The 19,302-nt window shown below is 44.0% G+C and overlaps 1 protein-coding gene across 1 annotated transcript in view; it reads left to right on the forward strand.

Annotated features, from left to right (window-relative positions):
• The window catches only part of Pstpip2 (proline-serine-threonine phosphatase interacting protein 2), a 94,681-nt gene extending 75,379 nt beyond the window's left edge, over window positions 1-19,302 (forward strand). The window contains exons 7-15 of the mRNA XM_015992682.3: window positions 5,507-5,605; window positions 6,842-6,887; window positions 7,046-7,125; window positions 8,535-8,633; window positions 9,603-9,699; window positions 10,399-10,480; window positions 13,069-13,103; window positions 15,170-15,230; window positions 17,731-19,302. Coding sequence (XP_015848168.1) covers window positions 5,507-5,605; window positions 6,842-6,887; window positions 7,046-7,125; window positions 8,535-8,633; window positions 9,603-9,699; window positions 10,399-10,480; window positions 13,069-13,103; window positions 15,170-15,219 — 588 coding nt within the window. The 3' untranslated portion in view covers window positions 15,220-15,230; window positions 17,731-19,302. The remainder of the gene's footprint in view (window positions 1-5,506; window positions 5,606-6,841; window positions 6,888-7,045; window positions 7,126-8,534; window positions 8,634-9,602; window positions 9,700-10,398; window positions 10,481-13,068; window positions 13,104-15,169; window positions 15,231-17,730) is intronic.

A 19,302-nucleotide genomic window follows, 5' to 3' on the forward strand; every position in this document is an offset into this window, starting at 1 on the left:
TTTTGTGTCAGTTTTTAAGTCCATTCTGGTGGGGAAGTCAAAGCCGGGGAGCCTGGAGTAGCTGGTCACAGAATGTGTGCAGTCAGGAGGAAGAGCAGCAAATGCCGGTGCTCAGAGCTCTCTCCTTTTTATAGCATCCCAGACCCACCCAGGGAATGGTGCCACCCGTAGTGGGCAGGTGGCTCTTTCTGCCTCACTTAACCGATGAAGATAATGCCCAGAGGCCCATCTCCCCAGCAAGCCTGGATCCTATAAAATGGACAGTTGAGATTAGCCATCACACTAACCATGCTACCTCCTTTTTTATAATGTTCCACGGTTTCCTTTAGCATAGTTTCCTTTTGTTTAGAGAACGTTTTAGCTTCAGAATGTCTGCCAGTGAATATTTTATTGAATACACTTATTAGGGATGTTTGCAGGAGCATGGGTGAGGAGTTATTCACAGGAGCATGCGCACCTGAGCAGTGGCCACACCACTGAAGAACATGTCTGTCTCTGCAGCAACCACTAACTGCTTAGGGATCCTCAAAAGGTGGGGTCTTGTGAACTGCTCCCCACTCCATGACGGAATGAGCCCAATCCTAGGCAGGCCTTGTGCAGGGAATCAAGGCTGTCTTAACCATTTGTGAATGTCCAGCTCAGTGATGTTAAGTATATCACCATTCATCTTCGAAACTCTGTATCCTGTGAGCCTCAACTAACTCATGAAATTATAAGTAACCAGTGCCCCCACCTGAGCTCCTGTCAGGGGCCACTCTACTACTGCTCTTCTCTTCATTCTTCTCTACTTTAGTGAACATTCATGGCAGAAGGTGGCATGTTTCCTAATGATGCTCTCATTTAAATATATCCAGATACTTTGTAGCTAGAATGTTTCTCAGTCCTGCCCGGCCTGAGGTCCCGCAGACGCTTACAAACTAATCACTTTGAGGCTTATATTAATTACAAATTGTGTGGCCTATGGCTTCAGCTTCTGGCTAGCTAACTCTTTCATCTTAAATTAACCCATTCCCACTAATCTATATGTTGCCACATGGCCGTGGCATTACCAGTCTGCTGGCATCTTGTTGCCCCTTTGGCTGACACACATCTCTTCCAAATCTGCCCTTCTTCTCTCTGTATCTCTGCTTGGATTTAATTGGCTTGGCTATAAGCTTAATTGCCATAGGCCCAAACAGCTTTATTTATTATCCAATGGGAACCACATATATTTACATCCTACAGAAACCACATTCACCCCCTATGAGTCCCCCCCCCCCCCCCGTCAGATTTCTTCCTCTTCCCAAATTGTTCCTTCAACTTCCTGTCACCTGCATGTCATACACGGTTTTCTTTCATCTAAGGCTATTTTGAGGGCTGGAGAGAAGGGCTCAGTGGGTAAGGTGCCTCCTGCCACGCCTGACTACCTGAGTTTGATCCCTGGTCCCACATGGAAGAAGGAGAGAAGTGACTCCCATAGGTTGTCCTCTGTGCCATGACATGCATCCTCTGGACCTACATAGCAGCTCACAACCACCTGTAACTCCAGCTTATACTTAAAAATAATTTATATTTTATTTGAGGTCTGAGTGCTCTGCCTGCATGCCAGAAGAGGGCATCAGGCCCTATTATAGATGGTTAGGAGCCACCATGTGATTGCTGGGAATTGAACTCAGGACCTCTGGAAGAGCAGCCAGCATTCTTAACCATTGAGCCATCTCTCCAGCCCTTAAAAATAAAATTAAAGAGTATTTTGGATTTTCCATAAATATTTGTTTAAATTATTTTTATTTTATGTGTATGAGTTTGTTTGTTTGTTTGTTTGTTTGGTTTTTCGAGACAGGGTTTCTGTGGAGTTTTGGTGCCTGTCCTGGAACTCACTCTGTAGACCAGGGTGGCCTCAAACTCACAGAGATCCGCCTGCCTCTGCCTCCCAAGTGCTGGGGTTAAAGGCGTACACCACCGCTGCCTGGCTGTTTTTGTTTTTGCTTTTCAAGACAGGGTTTCTCTGTGTAACTGCCTTGGCTGTCCTGGAACTTGATTTGTAGACTAGGTTGGCCTTGAACTTACAGAGATCTGCCTCCCCAGTGCTGGGATTAAAAGAGTGAGCCACCATGCTGGCTGTGTATGAGCATTTTTCCCATACATATGTATGTCACTATGAGCATGCCAGAGAGGCCAGAAGCTGGAGTTACAGGTGGTTGGCTGTGAGCTGCTATTTAGGTGCTGGGGATCAGACCCAGGACCTCTGAAAGAGCACCAGTGCACCTAATCACTGAGCCATCTCTCCAGTGTTTCTCCATAAATCTTTAAAAAAAAAATGTGTGTGTGTGTGTGGGGGGGGGAGCACATACCATGGCACACCTGTGGAAGTCAGAGAACAGCTTTTGGTAGTTCATTCTCTCCTTCCATTGTGTGGGTCTCAGGGATCCCGGTCAGGTTGTCAGCCTTGGCGGTAAGAACCTTAACTCTCTCTCCACAATCCCTTTTCTCTACTTTGTTTATTTTTGTGAAATACACATGACATGAGACTTCCATTGGAGAAAACCATGCTTGTCTGAGTCTGGCTTATTTTGCTTGTTGTAATTCTCCAGCTCCACCCAGTTTCCTGCCAATGACACGGTTTTATTCTTCCCTTAGAGTTGAGGAAAGCTCCTCTGTCGTACATTTCTACATTTTCTTTATCCACTCTCTTGCTGACTGACTGATCAGCGACTGTGGGATTACGGCTGACAGTTCTTTTCTTGGGGCATTTGAAGTTATTTCACTTCTTCCTTTGGGTTCTCGTTCTTCCTAGAGATAAACCTGTGCTAGCCAAGTTGTTTGTTTTTTGAGATATAATGTCATTACTGCCACTGCTTCAAGATATTTTCTTTGTTTTAGCCTTTAGTCATTCCGTGAATGCCTTGGGTGCCCTTAGGATTCTCTTGTTTGGAGTTTCGTTTTAACCTGTAGGTTTTATCTTTTTTTTTTTTTAAAAAGATTTATTTATTTATTATGTATACGGTGTCCTGCATGACAGAAGAGGGCACCATGGAATTGAACTCAGGACTCTGGAAGAGCAGATTGTGCTCTTAACCTCTTAGCTATCTCTCCAGCCCCTGTAGGTTATGTCTTTTACCAAAATTGGAGTCGCCTCAGTTACTGCCTCACATGTAGTTTTAGCCTGTCTTCTCTGTGAGTATTCCAAGTCCATGAGGTATTAGCTTGCTTCTTTCTGTACTAAAGGTCCCCGGGGATCTGTTCAATTTTCTGAGCTGTTTTTTTTTTCTTCAATGTTGGTTTATTTTGATTTTTGCTGATGTGATTGTAAACATACCAGGGGCATTGATGAAGCTCACCTGGGAGGTTTTCTGGTAGGTTCTTTCCCTAGAGGCTTAATTAAGGATGAGAGTCACACCCTGAATGTGGTGACACCAGCCTAGGCTCTGAGTCTGAATTAAAAAGGGAAAAAGGAAAAAGCCAGGTGAACGCCAGCATTTCCCATTCTCTACTTCCTGGTCCAATCCCGGAAATGAGGAGTCCCAGGTTTCCGTTGTCATGGACTCCACCATACCTTCCCTGCCATGATGGACTGTGAACTAAAGTAAATCCTTCCTCCTGCAAGCCACCTCTCGATCACCGAGGCGAGGAAATACTGAATACACTCTTGGTCACTCGAGGTGATGACACTTACCCCTTCCTGTTGATTTAGTCCTCTGTCTCTTCGGTTCTTCATGGGGCTTTTGTTGTTTTCAAACTACTTTTCCATTCCGAGATTTCCTTTTATCTTCTGTTTCTTTGCTTAGCTTTTCTGTATCTTTGCCACGCTGTTTTGCTTTGGTTTGTTTCGGTGTGTCGTGGTTTGCCGAATGTTTTTGCAGTCTTTGTCAGGCAGTTCTAACATCTGTCATCTTGAGGCTGGCATCTGCTGATTGCCATTGTTCATTCAGTTCGATTTTTTTTTCTAGCTCTTGGTTTGGGTGGTACTCCATCGATTTGGGTATTTAGGGTATTACAAGAAAGCTTTGGGGTATTTAAACCATGTTTCATCTGTTTTCCTGTGACTGCACATCCACACGAGCTGGGGCCTTATTACTGCTATCTGGGGTTAGGAGTTCAGGTTCCCCTCTGTCCTCAAGGGAAGTTCTAATTTCCCACAACACTTCCTCTGCTATCACCCCAGCAGGGAAGGGACCTGACTATGGAAGGTCAGGCAGGTCAAGGGGGTCTATACTGTACAGGTAGGTATATAACATACGGCATATAGGGAAAGCTTGTGAAAGGCTAGCAGTAGTTGAATTATGGAAACTTACTTATGAGAAATATAGGGGAGTATGTATCACAGTAAGCCCAAACGGCTTCTCCACCATCCTTTGGAGAGCTTCACCCTTCGAATTTTCTGGGTTCAATTTCACACGTCCTTGTGTAAAAGCTATAAAAGTACAGTTTATATCTTATTTTGTTTTCATGTCCCTTTGGAGATAAATGTATAAGATTCCTTGCTTTATAGGTGGGGAAACAAAGGCACAGGGACATAATTTATTAAAAATAAAAGATACATAGATAAAGGTGAGGCTTGATTTGAGCCTCTGCACTCTGGTTCCAGCACTTGATCTCTGTTTCACAGGCAGCTGCAGAGAAATAAACCAAGAAAAGAGTTGTATTTTTGGTTGTGTATTTTGGTGGCTGAGCCGTCTCTCCAGCCAAGAAATAACACCTCCATTCTTAGTCAAGTATAACTATCACATTGATTTATTCTCTAATTGTTTGATTCATAGCTTTTGTGTGTGTATATGTTGCTTAAGCTAAGGCTTTGTTTCTAGACCCGAAACAAACTAATTTCCTTGATTCAACCATGATTAGAGTTTGTGAAATGATTCCGTAATCCTGGTAGTAAGAGTGGTATAAGATAGGCCGTTGGCTACTTTAAACTCTGTCGAACTGAAGTCTTTAAGAAGCATGGCTATGCTAGAGTGGAAGAGACGGGGCACTGCTGTGCCCCTCACTGGCATGGCAGCGGCCGGAGACTCGAGAATACTGACGCCTGTCGAGAATGAGAGGGAGTTGGTTCCAGTGACCAAGTGATTGTGCAAAGACTCAAAGGATTATGAATGTTACATAAATGTTGGATTACATATCTTAGAAGTTATATACATGGGGATGGATACAATCATACTGCGGTGTATAATTGTGTGAAAATTTCAAGAATAAAGAAAAAATCAGAAAAATCAGAAAAATCATTTATATACATTTTAAGTCCCATTTCTTAGTCTTTCGAGCTCATGTGGAGCTTGAAACAAAGCTGGAGCTTTGTTCCAGCAAATGACAGTTATTACTTCCTTGGGCTGGGGTCCACTCTGTGCCTAGTTTGGAAAAAGGCTGGAACTAGGGAGACTTCTCAGAGTGCGGTGAGAACCTCTTGTCTGTTGATTCCAGCACCATCTGGAGCTTATGCTGGGCCTGGACCTGGCCTGGAGGGCTGGGTCAGCTGATTTTCACACTGTATACCCTGCTCACCTGTCTCCACTCTCTGTTTGTAACAAAGGCCAAGAAGAATTATGAGCAGAAGTGTCGGGACAAGGATGAGGCGGAGCAGGCTGTCCACCGCAGTGCCAATGTGGCCAACCCAAGGCAGCAGGAAAAGGTGCGTGGTGTGGTCTACAACCTGAAGAGGCAGAGATGCACTCATGTCTGTTTATAGGGGTTGGGCATGATACACATGACTTGGTGTTCTAGTGCTCAGAAGGGTGAAGCAGGAGGGTCATGAAGTTAATGCCAGATTGGACTATGTAGTGAAACCCATCTCAAAAAAATAAAGATTGCAAAACAAAACTTAATTTATTATTTTTTAAAAAAGATTTGTATCCCAAGTCTCTGGCAATAACTTCTTTGGCTTCTAATCTTCAGAAAAAGAAAAAGAAAAAAGAAAAAAAAAAAGCCCTGGTAACATTTTTGAGGTTGGGGAAAGCATCAGAGAAGCACACCACTGGAGAACAGTGGGTGGAGTAAGAGTCTTGATGTATGTTTTAAAAATGTCTTCAAAACTCAGCTCTTGTATTCTTTGTTGACAGAATGCTTCTTGTGGGTGAGACATTTAATCATATGGGCTGAAATAATATTAATAAATAAAGTCACATATTTAGTAATATGGCTGGGGCAATGGCTCAGGAGTTAAGAGCACTGACCGCTCTTCCAGGGGACCTGAGTTCAATTCTCAGAATCTACTTGGCAGCTCACAACCATCTATAACTCCAGTCCTAGGGTGTACAACGCCCTCTTCTGGCCTCTGCAGGTGGTACACAGACATACACTCAAGCAAAACACTCATACACACAAAATATAAAATAAATAAATAATATATAATATGAATATAATATTATCCACAGCTTGAGGCCAGGGAGACATATAGCAATAAATCCAAGGAAGTCTGCTTAAGGAGTATTAGGGAGTTTATTAGGATATAAATTGGGGAGAACAACTCACTAAAAGGGATAAGGCAAAACCATCGCAGAGTCCTGGAAGGTTCATGGCCAGTCCCATGTGGCTTCTGCCACCTGAGTCAGTCCACACCATCCAAGCCCATAAGGGAGAGAAGAGGGCAAGGCCTATGTGCCCCTCAGGTCTTAAGCTAGCCCCAGGCCATGCCCTAGGGGCTGGTACCTCAAAGTGGAACAGGTACCCACTACAGAGATGTGTCTATGGGAAGACATAGGATGGCTGTTTTCCGATGCTGAGAAGATGAAGGAGTAAAGATGAAAGATCTGCTTCTAAGTTGGACTTGGAGCGGACCTTACTTCTCCATCATTATTACCTTTAACTGTGTTTGCCCGGGGAAGCCTGGTTCAGCTTTCCTAATGCTTTCTGGTTTTGGTCCTCACAGCTTTTTGTGAAACTGGCAACTTCAAAGACTGCAGTAGAGGATTCAGGTGAGGGGCGGGATGCTCTGATACATGGGGAGGGTTGGTTGGGGGGCTGTTTACATTATTATGAATATGTAGGATCAAAAGGCATTAGAAAGGAACAGCTACAATCCAACAAGCCTGTCTAGTTTCTAAATCAACCCCCCGCCCCCTGCCCATTGCAGATAAATCGTACATGCTGCACATCAACATGCTGGAGAAGATCCGGGAAGACTGGCAGAGTGAGCATGTAAAGGCCTGTGAGGTAGGTACCTGGGACTGGAAGCAGTGTGGGACCAGAAGCAGTGTGGGACCAGAAGCAGCGTGGGATGGAGCACGTCTTCCTCCTAGAACCTGAGAATCTGCTTTCAGAGTACAAGGGCGAGTTAGAAATCGAGAAATTAAGTGAAGAACCAAAGGAACTGGAATAATTTCCTCCTAATGCTTATCTTTGTTGCTGCCCCACCCCAATTTTGACCTCACTGTCCAGGTCAATCCAGAGCTTTAGGCATGACGCAGCTGCATCAGTCAGTGGTGGGTTGAGCACTCATCACTCTGAGAGTCAGGCCTGTACTCGCTAGGTTCTAATGAGAATACACAGGACTCCATAATTTTCAAGAGAAAACTTGAAGGACACAAGCTGGAAAGTTCCTCAGCTTTCTGACACCGGTTTTTATAACAGCATTCTTGGGCCAGCAGAACCAGCATTATTTGGGGCCTCTCCGCCCAGCCCAGGCCTTTGGAGTCAGAAACACTTAGGGTAGCAGCTGGCTGTCTCTGTGAATTCAAGAATTAGAACTGCTGATGCACAGCTTTCCTTAATCGGAAAGGAGCTGCTCCCTGCCCTGTCAAGGTCTTACGCTGCCCAGCTGGCCTCTTTACACCTTTTGGCACAGTCTCCTCCCTTTTGGCTGCGGGTGCTCTCTCTCTCTCTCTGTCTCTGTCTCTCTCTGTCTCTCTCTGTCTCTCTGTCTCTCTGTCTCTCTCTCTCCCTGGCTCTGTCTCTCCTGATGTGCGTGTGTGTGTGTGTGTGTGTGTGTGTGTGTGTGTGTGTGTGTATCATGCCTAGGACCTCACACTTGTATGTGTTCTATCATTGAGATATGTTTCCAGCCCCAGCTACATTTTTTTTTTTTTTGGTTTTTCGAGACAGGGTTTCTCTGTGTAACTTTGCTCCTTTCCTGGAGCTCACTTGGTAGCCCAGGCTGGCCTCGAACTCACAGAGATCTGCCTGCCTCTGCCTCCCGAGTGCTGAGATTAAAGGCGTGCGCCACCAACACCCGGCCAACCCAGCTACATTTTTTGAAGTTGTTTGCAAGTTCCAAGTTCCAGCCTGTCTCAGCCTAAAGGTTACTGCCTACACCTCTTTCTCCTAGCTCATGGATACCAGGGATGCCCTTGGTATGAGGTCCAGTGGACCTTTGTGGTTTCTTTTCCCTTTGTGTGGTGCCGGTGATCAAACCCAGAGCTTTATACATGCTAGGCAAGCACCAGTCCACGGAGCCGTACCCCCAGACCAACTTTGGTAATTTTTTTTTTAATCTTATTTGATTGATCTTATTTGATGGCTCTCTACAATTTGATACTGTACACTAAGCACTTTCTTCCGCTTTCGTCTTTAAACTCCACCCCTCATCTTTACAAATGCGTGTCCATGTCACTGTCTTTCTGTAGGTGTTTGAGGCTCAAGAATGCGAGCGCATCAACTTCTTCCGGAACGCGTTGTGGTTACATGTCAATCAGCTGTCCCAGCAATGCGTCACAAATGATGAAGTAAGTCCGAAGCATTCACAAGAGGACGGTGCTCTGCGTGTTAGAATCATCAGAGCAGAAAGAACCGTCAGTGCTCCCTAGTTCGGTGCTCACTAGTCCATCCTCTCCCCGCTTCCTGCTTCCATTTGAGGGACAGAGAGTTAGTGGCTGGAGCATGGCTGTCACTGGCCCGACTCCTGCTCCATTTTGCTATCGTGACTCTCTTAAGAAACTGAGAGTAAGGGATGGATAGCAGGTAAGGAAACCCAAACACAGTTTAATGTGTGGAAGACAGAGATGTCACCGAAGAACGTGAGTCCCAAAGACAGCTCCCGCATAGGATGCCATCACTGCCTGCACCCAGTATTAGCAGACTGGCCCGTGGCAGGTTGATGGCCACCCCAGGGTGAGGATTTGCTTCTGTATCTTCACGGTGCTTATCCAGAATCAACTTGTGGGCAGCAATAGTAACCAGGTCCCCAGCAGTAGTAACCAGATGAGGTTATCACAGCCTTTGCTAAGAAATAGCCCCTCTCTCAGATGGGACATGGCGTCAGAAGAATGATCAGGTGTCCAGGGAACCCGTAGAATTGAACGGAAGAACTGATCCTCAAGTGAAGTAGTTGTGTTTGCATTTGCGTGTGGCACTGAGACTTGGTCATGGGACTTGTATCACTGGACTTGGCATATAGTTTCTTTATTCTATCAATACTTTTAAAAAAATAACCAGAGTTTTGGTTGGGCCTGAAAGAAATACTTCCTTGTATCTTAAATTTATTGATTGATTGATTGATTGATTGATAAAGAAGGCAATAGCACAGATATGCTAGAAAGCTGCCCTTATGTGAGTCTTGGACTTAGGAATGTCTTCTACTTTCAAAACAAAAGTTGCAAAAGAGTCAGCTGCTCAAGAATGTTCCTTTCATATAGAGTGGTGCCGTAATTATCATCAATACACTTCTATATAATGCTTTATCTCGTGTTTATCAGATGTATGAACAAGTCCGTAAGAGTCTAGAAATGTGCAGCATTGAAAAGGACATCCAGTATTTTGTGAACCAGCGTAAAACTGGACAGACCCCACCAGGTGAGCCGGGGTGGCATGGTGGGAGGGATGGTTAAGCCACAGGATTAGTGTTTCTTGACATAGGTCACAGAGGGTGTAAAATAACAGTATTAGTCAGCTTCTGCTGCTGTAACAAATACCTGTTGTAAATCAGCCAATAAGAGGAAGGTTTATTTTAGCTATAGTTTTCCAGGCTTTAGTCCAGCCAGTTGATACCATTGCTCTTGAGGCTGGAGCAAGGCAGCACAGGATGATAGAGAGTAGCCCAGTGGACTGTTCATCTTACAGCCAGGATGTGAAAGGGGAGGAGACGAGGGCATGTCTCCAGTGACCTGACTTGCTGTGTCCCTACTGGGTTATACTTCTTAAAGGTTCTTTCGCCTTCCATTAGCACTAAGCTGGGGACAAAGTCTCTAAAGGCTCTAGGGAGCAGTCAGAGTTTCTCTACCTTTTTTTTTTTTTTATGTGTGTGTGTGACAGGGTCTCATGTATTCTAGGACAACCTTGATCTTACTGTGCAGCCGCGGATGACATTGAACTCAGATCTTTTTGCCTCCCTCTCCTGAGCACCGAGGTGACAGGCATGTGCACGCAGGCTTGTCTTATGTAGCCCTGGGTGATGAACCCAGGGCTTTGTGTGTGCTAGGCAAGTGCTCTGCCAGCTGTGACCCAACCCCAACCTTTACCTGTTTCTGATGTCTCATGTCTTAAAAATTGTAGCACCCATCATGTATGAGAATTTCTACTCTCCTCAGCGGAATGCGGCCCCACTGGGAAAGACCACGGGGCCCAGTGTAGCAAGGTAATAACCAGCTGCTTTTCATGGGAAGAAAGGTATTTTAACAAATATTTATATTGTTAATGATCTAAGACTTTACCTTTTGTTTTCAGTTGACCAAATTTGTGTAATTTACCTAGCAAGAAAACTTAATTTTTTAAAATAGCATTTTTAGAAAAATTATATAACTTTTATCAGTTATAGTTTCTGGGGTGCTATAGTACACTTGAGTATGACTATTATTCCTGGTTTATGAATTCTGTGCCTTTCTATGGCTGGTAGAAAACAGGAATAAGCAAACTATGCCCCCCTTATGAGTCAGATCGGATTGACTAGTTTCCACAGGGCCTATGAGTTAAGAAGGATTTCTCCCCCACCCCCTGTGTGTATGTGTGTGCGTGTGTGCGTGTGTGCGTGTGTGCGTGTGTGTGTGTGTGTGTGTGTGTGTGTGTGTGTGTGTGTGTGTATGAGACAGGATCTCACACTGTAGCCCAAACTGGCCTTAAACTCACAAAGGTCTTCCTGCCCCAGCTTTTGAGTGCTAGGATTTTAGTCACAAGCCATTACACTGGACTTACATTTTTTCCCTTTATTTATTTTTTTAATTACACTCACAATATTCATTAATTACACTCATGATATTAATTACATTTGTGGTATTCATTGATTACATTCGCAGTATTCATTCAATAATTATATTTATGATATCACTATTTACATTAATTGTATTGATATATTACATTCATGATATTATGTCCTGATACTATTGTCCATTTGTGGGGCATTTCCATCATACAAAACAGAGATTCTATACTTAGGAAATCATTGCTCTATATTCCTTTCTTCTCTCTCTTGAGATAACATCTAATCTTTCTGTCTCTATAAATTTGTATATTCTATATATTTCATGTAATACAATTCTATAGTATCTGCCCTTTTTTAAATGTAAGAACATTTTATGTACAACTGCAGGAGAAATAATACACAGATAGCTTGAACACAAAAACAGGTTCAAAAGTCTAGGGTTATTTTAAACAGTAAAATATTATCCCTGTAGAAAATAGTAGAAATGATAACATTTCCCAGTAAGCCCTTTTAAGCCAAATGATAGCTGAATTATACATATAAATATTGATTAGATTCTGGGATACAGAAGGAACCTGTCTTTATCTGTTCAGAGAGCTATGTTTTACTTAAGTTGTGTAAGTGAGATTCCTATTCATCTTCCCCTTCACTGTTTGATTTATGGCAGACATTTTTCTATAGGCTAATCCATAATCTAAAAAGATTTTAGCCCCCTCCTGAAAGTACAGCCAGCATTTTCTTTCATCAGCTTGATACAGTACAAATTCTTACCCTAATAGTGAAATGTTTCACTAAAGCTCGCCCAGTGATTGGGCAAAACCAAAACTTATTATAAGCCACTGTCATCCTAGGGTCCCCCCCTCCTAGGTAGCCTCCCTGGATCTGTGGGTTGCCATTACACTGGACTTACATTTTTTTAAAAATTTATTTTTTTTTTTTTTTTTGGTTTTCCGAGACAGGGTTTCTCTTGTGTAGCTTTGCGCCTTTCCTGGATCTCACTTGGTAGCCCAGGCTGGCCTCGAACTCACAGAGATCCGCCTGCCTCTGCCTCCCGAGTGCTGGGATTAAAGGCGTGCGCCACCACCGCCCGGCTTAAAAATTTATTTTTATCTATGTGTATGTGTGTCTGTCTGTGTCATTGCATGCTGTGTGTCTGTGAATGCCCATGGAGGTCAAGAGGGTGTCCGATTCCCTGGAGCTCGAGTTACAGGTGGTTGTTACTGGGAACTGACCTTGGGTCTCCCAGAAGAGCGGCGAGCACTCTTAACCACCGGTTCATCTCCCCAGCCCTGGCTTATATTTTTAAACAGTTGGAAAACAGAAGGATACCCTTTAATGATGTGAACGTTATACAGTCAGGTTTTGGTGTTCATACAGAAAGCTATTGGAGCGCACCAGCCAGTGGGTCACTCTGTCTGTCTGGCTGTTTTCCTACTGGACCTGAGCAGAGGTGCCCCAGAGACACTGTGGCCAGCAAAGCGCTCCCACTGGGCCCATTGCACAGAAAGTGTGCTGCTTCTAATATGAAGGGTCTTGAGGGAAAAGAAACTTTTACTTCCCACCAAGCCTGTGGGGTGGGGGTGAGTTCTCATCCGCTGAGTTTTTGAGTTTTAGGAAAAGTGGAGAGTGTGTGGGAGAGATCAATGCATACTGTCCATAGTAAGGACCATTCAGAACAGTTAAGATGAATGAGCTGACTTGATTCTCACAGAGAATGGAGAGCTGCTTGTGTTTCTCATTCTATGATGTACCAGGAGAGTAAATTTTGTTCCAACACTAAGATGAAAATCCTGCCAGCGGGCCGGGACAGAGCTCCACACCCCTGCCTATTGTGTGTTCTCCCTGTCCTTCATGCCTGCACTTTGGGTTTCTGCCAGTCAGGCTGCAAATCACTGGCTTCAGCTGAGCCTTCTTGACGCGCTAAGCTAGAAGCCAGTTGATTCCAGTGTGGTATGTTTGCAGCACGCAGGAGAAAGATATAAAAATAATAAGAACTCACCTGAAAGACTGATTTTCATCTTTTACAGGAGAGGACCTCTCCCAGTTCCTAAAAGTTTACCAGGTATGCCACCAGGAAAAGCCTCTTGGGATTTTTAGGGCAGATCTTCTTTAAGATTGAAAGTGAATAGATTTGAATGTGAATAGCTAGAATGTGAGAATAAGAACCAGGCACATCTGACTTGTTGACATTATGACATGGCTCCATCATCTATAGACTCTGTACTTGAGAACAGTGCAGTCTAGTTACCAAAAAAAAAAAAAAAAAAAAAAAAAGAAAGAAAGAAAAAAAGAAAGAAAAAAAAAAAAGAGTTTATGTTGGGCCACATTCATAGCTCTCCTGGGCTGCGTGCGGCTGTGGATGGTGGCTTGGACATGTCTGATAGGATCAAATTCCTAAGAGATTGTGCCTGTATTTGAATCTTACTATAAGACTTTTCTTTTTGAGGTAGGGTCTTTCTATGTAGCCTTGAATGTCGCACACTACCTAAAAAGGAACTGATTGTTTTCGGATCATGTTGATCTCCCTTTTCCTCTGCAATACGGCACAGAGAGCCACACAGAACAACGTTTTTGTCAGTTATAGTCTCTAGTTAATTCAACACCTTTGAAGAGAAGCATTTTGCCTTCTCCTGTCCTCTCAAGCCCTTAGCATATTACTAGCTGCATAGCAGTGCTTAAAATGTTACCATTTTGGAGAGAAACCGTTTAAGTAGCTGTCTGCAGTGGGGACTGAGGGAAGAGTTGACTGAGGCTGATTTGGCATCTCAGTAAACATTTAATGACAAACAGACAAATTTTGGGCCGACAATATGGCTCAGAGGGCAACGGTGCTTGCCATCAAGGTGGACAGCCTGGATTCGATGCCCAGAACCCAATTGCTGGAAGGGAAAGAACTGGCTTTCGCCAGTCATCCCCTGACTTCTGTGTGTGTGCTGAGCTCTTGAACATGTCCACAGATATGCACAATAAATAAATACTAAAAAAATTAAAAAATAGTGATTGAAATCATATATTTAAACAATTAGTTATTTTACTTCTTGTTGCCTTCTAATTATCATTTAATAATGAGTGACTTCATTTTTGTCCATTCTTGATGATGACTTTACCATGGATGCTAATGTGTGCATTGTTGCTGGAGAGCTTCTCTCCAGGTTCCCCAAGCCCCGCAGTCCCACAATCCACTTATAAAATAATCACTCAGACGCTTATATCACTTATAAACTGTATGGCCGTGGCAGGCTTCTTGTTAACTGTTCTTTTATCTTAAATTAACCCATTTCTATAAATCTATACCTTGCCACGTGGCTGGTGGCTTACCAGAGTCTCTACATGCTGCTTGTCCTGGCGGTGGCTGCAGTGACTCCTTCTGCCTTCCTGTTCTTTTATTTCTCCTCTGTTAGTCCCGCCTATACTTCCTGCCTAGCCACGACCAATCAGGTTTTATTTATTGACCAATCAGAGCAACTTGACATACAGACCATCCCCCAGTACAGCCAAGTGCAGACCATCTCAGACACCTGCACTCAGGCCCATGGTCCTAATCATCCTCTATGCAAACCTGCTGGGTAACGCCACAAGGAACCCAAGAAGGGCTCCCACAGGACATACATTAACATCCCACAGCAGTGCATGAATGAAAAAGAGCCAAGTCCTAAAAATGGTTTCTAGAATGTTCTCTGACTATCAGTTATGGGCTTTGTGCCCATATTTTGTATTTTGGTGTATTTAGTCGTTACAAAAAGGCAGTTGCCTGAATCTTGAAGCGGACTGCTTCAGTCTGAGAAGGGCTGAGTCATTCAGTAGCTCTCAACCTTCCTAATGCTGTGACCCTTTAATACAGTTCCTCATGTTGTGATGACCCCTAACCATAAAGTTATGTTTTAAAATTAAATTAAAAATTAAATTAAATTTTTTTATTGCTGCTTCATAACTGTAATTTTGCTACTGTTATGGATTGTAATGTAAATTCTGGTTTGCAGTATATCTGACTGATATGAGACTCCTGTAAAAGGATTGTTTGACACCCCCTCCCCCAGAGGGGTTGTGACCCACAGGTTGAAAAACACTGGGCTAAGGTCTTATCAAGGAAAACGATGAGCTTAATTCTGCCCCATGTTCTCTTTGCAGATGACCCTGATTATTCCTTGGTTGAGGACTACACTTTGCTCTATCAGTAGCACCCATGGTGGTAAGAGTCTTTAAATTTCCTTTAGTCCTGTTGATTTGAGTTTCTGAAGCCTTCGGATCTTCTTCCGAACATTGCTGAGATGCCTGGGGCCAGCATCCTGGTGGGCGTGGCCTCCATCCCTTCCAGCACCTCTGGAGCCCACCACTGCAAGATGACTGGAAACTTGATGGCATGAGGACATTTCCCCTTTACTTTTCTTTAGTCTGTGACTCTCTGAATTCGCTTAGCTCTTCTTGTAGCTTTTACACACCCACGTTTCAGCATCCCCAGAAGCAAAACCCACATGACTCTCATTCCTTAATGGATTCCTTACTCCCTGAAAGGGGAGAGGTCAGTGAAAAGCACGCAGGCGCCATCACACTCACCAAACACAGGAGGATGGTGGGAGTCAGCCTGTACCCGGTCGCAGGTTGTCATTAGTTGAACTAGCACTTCACAAGGATTCCTGGAGGAGATCTCAGCCCTGCTAACCAGACAGAGCTACAGAGGGGACCACAGAAGGGCTGGTTCTCTGGGTGCTCAGGCAGTTGGCACATTTTCACAATGTGAAAAGTGCCTCGGAAGCCAAAAGCAACACTGAATGAAACTCCTTGTACAGTGTCCTGCTTGCCCGGCAGGGTGAGTCTGCGATGGAACTGTATGGGATTTTACCAGCGAAGAAGGAGGGATCTATTTCCAAGTAACTCTTTCCATTTCCAGTCTGTCTTAGTTTCTCATTTGTCTGTGGTGAGACAGTCTCACTTCTTCGACAAAAACTGTTTTGAAGAGTTGAGCATTTTTCTGATCTCATGTGCTTCCTGGAGCTACAGGAGAGCGGGTGGATGGATGCAGGAAGTGACCTAGACAGGTGTCACCTCTGCTCTTCCTGGTCTTGATGACGCTTGCTGTCAGTTATGAAGCAGGACAGGTTTCAGAAGTGCTCTCTGGCGATTTGTTAGTCTTGCATTCTACCCACCAGAGAGCACCAGGAGATGAGCATCTCAAACTGTGCGTCAGGCCCCCAAGCCACCTACCTGCTGACTTATCCCTAACTAGCTGCACGGGACAGGAGCCAGGTTGTCTTAATTAAATAGAAATAACTAGCTGGTATCAATTTGTGTTAAATAGAAGACATTAAATTACTTCATAAGTATGTTTAAGATGTAAGTGTGCTATAAAAAGAGATAGAAACTGAAGACATAAAATTTTCCGTTCTCTAGCTAGGTAGACATATAATATAATAAGAACAGTCTTTACAGCCGGTCATAATTGCTTCTTCTGAAGACTGCCTCTTTCTCAGAGCCCTATTAGAGACAAAGCAGGGACATGGTAAGTGAATCACTCATCAGGAAGATCTGCTGTCTGGACCATGGTGCAAATGATGGCTGTTGGGCGAAGCATTGACAGTCCCCAGAGCTTATGAAATATACATGTTATATAGCACACATATTTATATATTATATATTTATACAAAACACGTATTTTTATTTTGTTTCTTGCTCTTATCTGGATAAAGCATATATGCTACAGGCTTAAGACTAGCATTTGATATAGAACTCTAGTTCCCCAGGGTCCAGGGATCTGATGTGTGAATGCAAGATGCTAATGCCTACACATTTAATGAGTAGAGTCTCTCAAACTGTGTAATTTTAATGCCTGCATCAGCTTAATGAATAGGAGCTCAACATGTTCATATATAATTGGCTGAATTTCAGAGAATTTAAAAAGCTCGATCTCCCTGCCCCCTCTCTCCGTCCCTCCCTCCCTCCCTCCCTGCCCCTGCCCCCTTTCTCCCTGCATGCACTTTCCTGAAGGGTCCAGGAGAGGGCGTTGGATCTGCTGAAGCTGGAGTTCCAGGCTGCTGTGAGCCACCTGAGATAGGTTCTGAGAATTGAATTTAGGTCTTCTAGAAGAGCAACAAGTGCCCTTACCCACTGGGTCATCTCTCCAGCCTCAATTCCGGAGAATTTTAAGGAAAGAAACCCAGTTTAATTAATTCAGTTAGGCCATGTATTACACTACTTATCGATTTGACTGTACCTTAGGGGTTGAAATTTCATAGGAGACCTTAGGCATTAATGACTTGTTCAATAGTTGTTGATTTTAGCTGCTATTCCTGTTTTTTTTTTTTTTTTTGTTTTTGTTTTTGTTTTGTTTTTTGAGACAGGGTTTCTCTGTGTAGCTTTGCGCCTTTCCTGGAACTCACTTGGTAGACCAGGCTGGCCTCGAACTCACAGAGATCCACCTGGCTCTGCCTCCCAAGTGCTGGGATTAAAGGCGTGCGCCACCACCGCCCGGCAGCTATTCCTGTTCTTAATTCTAACATGCTTAATAAAGACAGATTATAATTTTTTGAATTAAAAACGTGTGTATCGAAAATATCAGTGCCCGTGTTATTACCATGAAGAACTTCTGTGGTGACCATGGCTCTCTCCTCAACATTTGTTCCTTGACCAAACACACTCCTAGGTTGGCATGAACAGGTCATTCAGATGAAATGTCTTTTGCTGTTTTCTTTCAGAAAAGAAAGCTTTCCTCAGTTACTGCTTCTGTGACGTGAAAAGAGGCCCCGAGAGCAGCACAATCCGTAACCAAATCGTGTCAATCATGAAGACTTTGTTGTGAACCCTTGTGGAACATTTTTTGATATTTTCAATTTATAGTAGATATTTGACTCAACCTAGCCAAGTAGAGATCTGCAGAGTGCAGAGTTCTTCCCCCCCCCCCTCCGAAAGTTTACATTCTGCCCCAGAAGGAAGAATTATTATTTCCTGGTTAGTTACTAAGGTTATGAGTGTTGTTTCCTGTCTGGAAAGCAAGGCCACTCTGGATTCTGAGTGTCGGCTTGAGCAGGCAGGGCTGCAGAAGAAGATGGTGTGAGCTGCCGAAGATGCTCCTTGGGCGGTGAGAAGTAGGGGCATGAAAACAGCGACGGCCTCTCTCAGCGGTGCGATATTTAACATCGCCGTTGTTTTCGGCTGAAAGACTTCGCCACGTCCAATCGGACTTGCTCGATGGGGAAATAAGACGCAGCAGGGTGAGATCAGTTTCTGACAGCCAATGAGAAGAGACAGAACCAGACTGAGCCGATAAGTTTGTTCTACAGCGCTAGTCTATTCTTCTAGCCCTTCTAGAAGTGAGGCTGCCATGCTCATGCTCAAGCTAAAGAAGGGCGGGCAAGTTGGATCAGGGAGTAAAGGTGCTTGTGCAAGCCCAAGGTCCCGAGCTCCGCCGCTGCAGCTCACATAAGGGTGGAAGGTCTCCACGTGTGCTGTGGCACACGCACAGCTATGATTGACGGGGGTGCTTTTTAGGTTCCACACACGTGCCGTGGCACACGCACAGCTGTGATTGACATGCATGCACACACATCCCTTGCGGTGCTCTGGAACACTTAAAGAGGCATTCTCTATTTGGCTCCCTCTTGGTCACCCACACACGGCAGGAAGATCACGCACCGTTTATGTCGTATTCACACCTGAGAAAGTGGAACACTTCAGTTATGACAGAGCCCGTTAGCACGGCTTCTTAGTGGCCATGTCATACACGCCTGTGTCACCGTAGAGGACAAACAGCAGAGTTCCCGGGAATTTGGACAAATTGATTAAAATAAGATTGAAAGCCGGGCGTGGGGGTGCCTGCCTGTGATCACAGCGTGCTGGAGGCTGAGACAGGAAGACTGAGTCTGAGATTGGCCTGGGGACATAGTGAGAACCCATCTCAACCCCTCCCCCCATAAAAAGATGGACGGTTTCCCCTCTTTCAATATAAGATGCTCCCAGCTGTGGTAGCTGCTTGTCTTGACAGGAAATTTGCACCAGTTGGGCATCCTTTTAAGAAACTCAGGTTTGCAAAGGTCCACTGACTTCCCCAAACTGGAAAGCCTCAGGAAATTGTCTATTGCACATAGAAAATTATGTTTTTAAGTATATTATTTATTGTTGGCAAGCCCTCAATGACTGATGTTTTCTATCAATCAGCATAATTGATGTAAACATGTTTCATGAGTGTAGAATAATATTTTAATTTTATTGCTTGTTTTTTTTTTTTCTGCTTGACATGAAGTAAAATAAAAGTTCCTGATGACTTGGGA

This window comes from Peromyscus maniculatus, chromosome 19 (genome assembly GCF_049852395.1).
Source record: "Peromyscus maniculatus bairdii isolate BWxNUB_F1_BW_parent chromosome 19, HU_Pman_BW_mat_3.1, whole genome shotgun sequence".
Taxonomy (NCBI): domain Eukaryota; kingdom Metazoa; phylum Chordata; class Mammalia; order Rodentia; family Cricetidae; genus Peromyscus; species Peromyscus maniculatus.